A 9,085-nucleotide genomic window follows, 5' to 3' on the forward strand; every position below is an offset into this window, starting at 1 on the left:
ATCAATGGTGGGGACTTCGGAATTTCGGGCCTGAAGGTCTGCGATGACCTCGCTGGGAGTGTCATACCGAAATGCGTTCGTGATCACTCCGCGCACCGCCCCGGCTGGTAGGGCGATGTAGGCTGTGATAGCATATTTTCGGTTGCGAAGTGTAATTTCCTTGAAATTGACGAGTTTGAGGGCGGTCTCTTGGCACGTGGTCGCGATGGTGCACGTGTTGTTTGTGGGATGTACTCGGATCTGGATGTTTTGTTGCCCTTGTAGCTGCGCCGCTTGCATGATTGTGGAGTGTAGCGAGAGCGGTGGGATGTCGAGTAGCGCGAGCCCTCCCTGCGATCTGTAGACAATTTTGTAAGCGTGGGCATGCAACGGCGCGAGTTGGCGACCTTTGAACGCTGCTGCTCTCGCAGCGCGCAGCTGTTCTTGGCGAGGCTGGAACGCGGGCGGCGATGGCGTCGTGGCGTTTGCGTTCTGTGGCGTCCCCATGCTGGATCCAGGGCATGCGGGAGACAATTTGGAAGCTCCGGTCGTGTTCCTACGGTACGCGTGCATAGACAGGACATGCTTCCAGTCCCGAGGGTTATATTCGGACGGGTTCAAGTCCTCTGCGGACACTGTGACCTGCATGCTGGAGTCTGGGAAGTGGCCGCGCGAGGCCTAGTGCGGCGGCTGCCCCGCTGCCAGAAAGGAAGGCTGTCGGCTGAGCCGGAGAGCGTCGGATCTCCAAAAATGTGGGGTCTTCGGGAAGCTCTCACCTTGCTGCGTTGATTGGGGTAGACAGTGGAGTTCCACGGCGGGTTCGCTGACCGCTGGACAGGTCTGTGCGCGGAGCCGATGCGGAGCGCGTCCACCTCCGCAGCAAAGAGTGAATTGACCTTTATGCTGAGTCTCGCGTCAACGAGAACTAAGCGTCGGAAGCACAGTGCATACGTAGGTAGCACCGCTAGTAGCACTCGGGGCACTTTATCCACATCGCAAATCGCTTTTAAGACAAGGCTCACGCGCATGCGGGCCATGCGCTGTTGCCGCAAGAGTAACAACCCCCCCCCCCCCCCCGCCCTCGCCCTAGTGACTTGAGCGACGGAAGACTGGGCGCTTACTCCTCGCTTTCATTCCCTTGGGCGCATTAGGTTGAGCCGCGATTGTCGGGTGACCTTTTCCTTTCACTCGCACCTACAGCAACTGCGCGCGGCGAAGATATAATTGGCAATAAAAGTTACAGAACCACTAGTTGCGGATTTCGCTCTCACCCCGGCGAAAGCGCTAAAAACGCGACAAAACCGCCGTGGTCGCTCAGACGGTATGGTGTTGGGCTGCTGAGCACGAGGTTGCGGGATGGAATCCCGGCCACGGCGGCCGCATCTTGATGGGGCGAAAACACCCGTGTACTTACATTTAAGTGCACGTTAAAGAACCCCGGATGGTAGAAATTTCCGGAGTCCTCCACTACGGCGTGCCTCATCAGAAAGTGGTTATGGCACGTTAAACCCCATAATTTATTTTTAATGAACGCGAAAAGGTACACGTGAACCTATAACAACATGCATGCTCACGTGCGCAGTTTCGAGCCCTGTCACGATATTTCGCGTGTAGAAGCTTTACACACGTCGGTGCCTACGTGCTACAGCATTTAGTTGCCACTGTGCAAAGATCGCTGTTGCTCGCAGACGCCCGATGTGCCGTGTGCCGGGTCACACAATACCTCGCAAAAATTTATTTCCGAAAGTACCACTTTGATATGTTGACCGTTTGCGAAAAATTCACCGACCACAGGTGCTATTTGGAAAGGCTCTTTGTAGACAATGCACGGAACGTCGTGAGTTTCTACGGAACATCATGGCGAATCACTGGTACGCGGTGCTTTTCAATACACTTGCTTACCCCAAATTAGATCACTGGGTATGTGACACACTTCAATGAACATCTTTGATCTCAATTTGGGTCATCGGGTATGTGGAAATGGCTATGTGCCGCTCTTCCATTAAAGCTCTTTAACAATAACTTGAGCCACCGGTATGGGCTGCTCTTCAATAAACCTTACTCACCCCAACTTGGATCCCTGGGTATGCGACACACTTAATGAACATCTTAGATGTCAATTTGGGTCACTGGGTATGGGGAACTACGTCTGCCCAACTGGGTATGTTCCGCTCTTCAATAAACCTCTTTAACACTAACATGTTCACTGTGTATGTGCTACGGGATACGTGCCCCAAGGTACGTGGAACACTTAAATAAACCTGTTATATGCCAATTTGTGTTACTGGGTATGTGCCGCTCTTGAATTACAAAAAAAAATATATTTCTCAGGTGTTGGGCGGAGTCGAACCCGCGTCATAGATATGCAGACACCCTTGTATAAAACATTCACACGCGGGCGACGCGGGCACATCGTTGCGTCGGCGCTAGGTAGCGCTATGTGTCCAGAGGAAATTGCAAGAGAGAAACCTGGCTGCACTACGCGCCTCACACGTGACGTGTTTCGGCGGTCGCATTATGTTTTCTCTATACGATGCTTCAATGCTAATAGCAGTAATGTCGAGATTCGTCGTGATATGAGTTCTGTCGGATTTTTTAAACTTTTATTCATTTGCGCTATTTTCTTCGTTTTTTTTCTTTTTTATAGGAGGTAGTGGCCGATTAGGGGACCCCACGTGGTGTACACTCCGAGGTCTACTGCACCACTGCAGCGCAAAGGTAGTGACGCGACGCTACGTCATCCCGACTGCATACCTTATGCGATTAGCATTCTGAAAGAACTTCATGAACGTTCATTGGACTATCTATCTATCTATCTATCTATCTATCTATCTATCTATCTATCTATCTATCCATCTATCCATCTATCTATCTATCTGTACTTCTAACCGTTTCACCCCAACTTGAGTCACTAGGAGTGGGTACCCTCCCACAACGATAATCTTAATCTCCCTTGCTTGAGTTTCCTTTCTTGAAAATTCAGTGCACGTTACTTTCCTGTCGACACAGCTGTGTCACGGTGATAACGCACAAGCCGTACGTGACTTGGAAGTGCCGGGCTCGCCACGTTAAAGAAAGGAAATGCGGGCGACACATGACAGTTATTGTTGTGCGACAAGATACTACAACATAAATCGTGTAAACTTTTTCAGAGTGCAGGTTCACGGTCTATTTGGTAGCGCATCGGGCTACCCGTCGTACTAACAGACAGACAGACAGACAGACAGACAGACAGACAGACAGACAGACAGACAGACAGACAGACAGACAGACAGACAGACAGACAGACAGACAGACAGACAGACAGACAGACAGACAGACAGACAGACAGACAGACAGACAGACAGACAGACAGACAGACAGACAGACAGACAGACAGACAGACAGACAGACAGACAGACAGACAGACAGACAGACAGACAGACAGACAGACAGACAGACAGACAGACAGACAGACAGACAGACAGACAGACAGACAGACAGACAGACAGACAGACAGACAGACAGACAGACAGACAGACAGACAGACAGACAGACAGACAGACAGACAGACAGACAGACAGACAGACAGACAGACAGACAGACAGACAGACAGACAGACAGACAGACAGACAGACAGACAGACAGACAGACAGACAGACAGACAGACAGACAGACAGACAGACAGACAGACAGACAGACAGACAGACAGACAGACAGACAGACAGACAGACAGACAGACAGACAGACAGACAGACAGACAGACAGACAGACAGACAGACAGACAGACAGACAGACAGACAGACAGACAGACAGACAGACAGACAGACAGACAGACAGACAGACAGACAGACAGACAGACAGACAGACAGACAGACAGACAGACAGACAGACAGACAGACAGACAGACAGACAGACAGACAGACAGACAGACAGACAGACAGACAGACAGACAGACAGACAGACAGACAGACAGACAGACAGACAGACAGACAGACAGACAGACAGACAGACAGACAGACAGACAGACAGACAGACAGACAGACAGACAGACAGACAGACAGACAGACAGACAGACAGACAGACAGACAGACAGACAGACAGACAGACAGACAGACAGACAGACAGACAGACAGACAGACAGACAGACAGACAGACAGACAGACAGACAGACAGACAGACAGACAGACAGACAGACAGACAGACAGACAGACAGACAGACAGACAGACAGACAGACAGACAGACAGACAGACAGACAGACAGACAGACAGACAGACAGACAGACAGACAGACAGACAGACAGACAGACAGACAGACAGACAGACAGACAGACAGACAGACAGACAGACAGACAGACAGACAGACAGACAGACAGACAGACAGACAGACAGACAGACAGACAGACAGACAGACAGACAGACAGACAGACAGACAGACAGACAGACAGACAGACAGACAGACAGACAGACAGACAGACAGACAGACAGACAGACAGACAGACAGACAGACAGACAGACAGACAGACAGACAGACAGACAGACAGACAGACAGACAGACAGACAGACAGACAGACAGACAGACAGACAGACAGACAGACAGACAGACAGACAGACAGACAGACAGACAGACAGACAGACAGACAGACAGACAGACAGACAGACAGACAGACAGACAGACAGACAGACAGACAGACAGACAGACAGACAGACAGACAGACAGACAGACAGACAGACAGACAGACAGACAGACAGACAGACAGACAGACAGACAGACAGACAGACAGACAGACAGACAGACAGACAGACAGACAGACAGACAGACAGACAGACAGACAGACAGACAGACAGACAGACAGACAGACAGACAGACAGACAGACAGACAGACAGACAGACAGACAGACAGACAGACAGACAGACAGACAGACAGACAGACAGACAGACAGACAGACAGACAGACAGACAGACAGACAGACAGACAGACAGACAGACAGACAGACAGACAGACAGACAGACAGACAGACAGACAGACAGACAGACAGACAGACAGACAGACAGACAGACAGACAGACAGACAGACAGACAGACAGACAGACAGACAGACAGACAGACAGACAGACAGACAGACAGACAGACAGACAGACAGACAGACAGACAGACAGACAGACAGACAGACAGACAGACAGACAGACAGACAGACAGACAGACAGACAGACAGACAGACAGACAGACAGACAGACAGACAGACAGACAGACAGACAGACAGACAGACAGACAGACAGACAGACAGACAGACAGACAGACAGACAGACAGACAGACAGACAGACAGACAGACAGACAGACAGACAGACAGACAGACAGACAGACAGACAGACAGACAGACAGACAGACAGACAGACAGACAGACAGACAGACAGACAGACAGACAGACAGACAGACAGACAGACAGACAGACAGACAGACAGACAGACAGACAGACAGACAGACAGACAGACAGACAGACAGACAGACAGACAGACAGACAGACAGACAGACAGACAGACAGACAGACAGACAGACAGACAGACAGACAGACAGACAGACAGACAGACAGACAGACAGACAGACAGACAGACAGACAGACAGACAGACAGACAGACAGACAGACAGACAGACAGACAGACAGACAGACAGACAGACAGACAGACAGACAGACAGACAGACAGACAGACAGACAGACAGACAGACAGACAGACAGACAGACAGACAGACAGACAGACAGACAGACAGACAGACAGACAGACAGACAGACAGACAGACAGACAGACAGACAGACAGACAGACAGACAGACAGACAGACAGTGCCTGGAAAGTGCATGAACTACCCTAAGTATCCTAATTGCACTTAAAGAAATGGCACGACATGAATGTACATATTAAAATTGCACTTAGGCAAAAGGCGCAAGACACGATGTCCGCAATATGTTTGCAAATTTCGGCCCCTTCTAGTTGACCTGCAAAGTGGGGCCGGTGAGACGCGACACGAGAAACAAGACTAACGGATCAGTCGGATTAATAGTTCAGATAAACACCGCAAAGTAGGTGAGCTATTCGACTGCGCTATACGCAAGGTAACTTTTGTAACGCTTCATAATTAACTTTCAAACCAAATTCGGGGCTCCGACGCAGGCCGGGTGTCTGGCTTTTCTCACGACAACAGTTTTGGAACTCCCCTTATTCCAAAGCTCTTTCAGCCATTTTTGCACGGCTTACGAACAGCGTTTTAATCACCATGAAATGACCATCGACCCGTGGAGCCGATGGCATCCTTCCTTTGAGCATCCACGGGGGACGCCAGGTGCGTTTCATTGGACGGGCCTGTAGATATCCCCGTGTCGTCTGCCTTACCCTCCTTCGGCACGCCTCGCTTTTGTTCACCGAGTCTTCTGCGATCCATTTGCGTTTCTTGCTGGCCCACTCGTGGCTAGTGCGTTTGCTGATCTACGGCAGCCTTCCCGCCTCCGGCCACGTCCTTGTCTCGGCTCGCCATCTTGTCGTCCTCGCAGTTAGACGTCGCTGACGGGGCGGCGCACTGGACCTTCCACGGAGCCGAAGCAAAGGCCGCCGCCTCGGCGGCCTGCCCGTTATGCGACGTATGTGGAACAACAACTTCCTGGCTCACTGCAGGAACGGCAATGCCAACCGGGGCACCGACCGAACAAGACGGCTGGTTTTTAGACCTGGTCGTCGAGGCAGCAATCGCTGTGTTCGGTGGTTTACTATGTGGAGCCAACGCCGAGATGGGCGCCTTGGAAGTGACCTCCTCCTCTTCCGGTGCATGAGCAGGAGCTTGGCCATGGCTCACCGCCGCTACATCTGGACGATCAGATGCCGCGCTTCTGGAAACCCGTCTTAAAGAAAACCGTCTGCTCGAGGAAGCCCGTCTTTTGTAGGGTCTAGACGACACATGGTCCTTGGACGCCGTTACGCCAGGCATTGTTGTCGATGACGAAGACCGGTGGCTTTCCTTCGTGGAGGCAGGCTCAACTGTTGTCCCCGTGATCTTAGCAGCCACGGGTGCCGGGGCAGCAGGTCGGACTTGGTCCTGTGGCGCGGACACTGCAGCTCCTAGTGCACACGGTCCAGTTGTCGAAGCCGTCGATGCTCTACGTGTCGCTTCCGAAAAGCTGCTTGTTCTGGGCTTGGCATGACGTTTCTCGTCCTGTGTTTTGGCGTTCGCGCCCTTCTCGGGTAGGCCCTTGGATCTGGTGAAAGAAGAAAGATTGTTTTTCAGATCCAAAGATTTTATATTGTTCAGTGTATTAGACAGCCAGAAAGATAAACCAGCCAACATTACCAGAATGAATGCACTAAATGTCCGAGTATATGAAGCAAATAGATGATGAAGAAAAAGTACTATTAAATACCCTGAAAGCATTTACCTGCATATTCCAATACTCTAACAGAAATACCCTTGCTAAAGCGCTTCATGAGTAGCGTTTAGTGACACATGACCGTTCGCGTCCTAACCACACTCGGCTGTGGAACTTACCTTATCACGAACACAGCCAGCCCTCTCCTCATAAAGTGAGTAATAAGTCTAGGTGCGTAGAGTACGGTGACCGTTACATTTAAGTGATTTCTTTTGAAGGTAAGGAAGTAGGCACGGAACGAAAGTTCTCAGCGCAAGAAATAGAACCAGCGTCGAGTTAGATTTGTAAGTCAGCGCTGCTCCTGTTCTGATTAGTGTCCCTTCAATACTCGATTGTGTGTTCTTTTTCTTCTACTTGCGTTCCAAACTTTGTTCATAATCAACCAACTAGCCTACTCTCACGTTCTTCTGTGCTTGGCAATCAAAACATTACTATTGCATGCACGAAACCACGGTACCAACCTGAAAATACAGCTCTATTGTCTTTTACAGGTTTTGACGCATACCACTGTGTAATATACTATCTTTATGCCGGCCCTCACCTGGCTGCATAGGAGCTTGGCCTCGGTTCTGTGTGACCAGCCGCCGATCTATGTTCAGCTTCGGTCGCCGACAGTCCAGTTGCCGAAGCCATTGATGCCCGGCGAGTCTTTCCCGAAGAGCTGCTCGTTCCAGGTTTGGTAGCATCTATTTCAGCGTGAGCTTCGGCAGTCGCTTCCTGTTTGGCTCCTTCGTGTTTGGTCCGTTTCCTCTTCGAGGATGATGATGACGACGACGACGACGACGACGAAGTTTTCAAAGCAGTACTTTGGCGCTTGCTGTCGCTCCTCTCTGTGGACCGGCGAAGCGACATCAGTTCCGCAGGCGCCGCTATGACGTTGCCGTTTAGGTCCGGGGAAGTCGCGCTGCCATCCGCCACATTTGGCCCCTTCCATGAATGACGCAAGGAATGAATTTCCAAAACGGAACCAGCAGACGTTCTCCTCGCGCCTCCGCTGCCTTCGCTGAGGCTACCGACAGATGAGCTGCTCCACAAGGAATATTCCCGATGGGTAGTGACGCCGGAAGTGGAGGCGTTCTCGGTATCAGGTTGCTGTCCATAATCGAAACTGGGTTTATACCGTGGGCTGATGACGCGTACTTGTGGTTCGGGCACTATGGACGCCCTCATAGCCACCACGCTGGCTGAGGGCTGCTTCTGGCTCGTGTAAAGTGAGGACTTCCGGCGCTTGCTGCCCGCGTTGGCGCCCTGGTCTTTCATGTATGCGACGAAGTCGGCTGTGCTGTGGAGCGCACAAAACCAGACCGGGAACACGGCACGAAAAGAGGTTCCTCGCGAAGAACGCGTGAGAACGCGCAGTCCACTGGCGGGTGTTGTTGATGATGATTATGGTGATTATCCCAAACGCTGGCACATACAAGTAATGAATTAACGGTCAAGAATTGGCCGCAAGAGCGATAAGAATAAGAGCAAGAAAGCATACAGTACCAATATTCGTTGTGATAGCCGTCTTCTCGGTTCTCATAATGACCTCTACATTGCACTTTGTGTTGCAACTGGTTTATTTTATTCAGCGCGTAGCCTTTAAGATAAATGACGCCTAGGGGTCACACCACTACCTCTCAGATGCCAGTCACTGAGAAGCCGCAACTGATGAGGCTGACAGGCAAAGTGGAGTAGCGGGCTTGAGTGTTCGTTCGGCAAAAGGCTAGAGAA

At 51.0% G+C, this 9,085-nt stretch overlaps 1 protein-coding gene across 1 annotated transcript; it reads right to left on the reverse strand.

Moving 5' to 3' along the window:
• Window positions 1-5,910: 5,910 nt before the first annotated feature.
• LOC135912087 (prophage side tail fiber protein homolog StfR-like) lies at window positions 5,911-8,693 on the reverse strand. The gene is made up of 2 exons (XM_065444468.1): window positions 7,911-8,693; window positions 5,911-7,201 (listed from the first exon to the last, which is right to left on the reverse strand). The coding sequence occupies exons 1-2, from the start codon at window positions 8,627-8,629 to the stop codon at window positions 6,421-6,423; spliced, it is 1,500 nt and encodes a 499-aa protein (XP_065300540.1). The 5' UTR covers window positions 8,630-8,693; the 3' UTR covers window positions 5,911-6,420.
• Window positions 8,694-9,085: the final 392 nt, after the last annotated feature.

The sequence above is a fragment of the Dermacentor albipictus genome, chromosome 10, assembly GCF_038994185.2.
Source record: "Dermacentor albipictus isolate Rhodes 1998 colony chromosome 10, USDA_Dalb.pri_finalv2, whole genome shotgun sequence".
NCBI lineage: Eukaryota > Metazoa > Arthropoda > Arachnida > Ixodida > Ixodidae > Dermacentor > Dermacentor albipictus.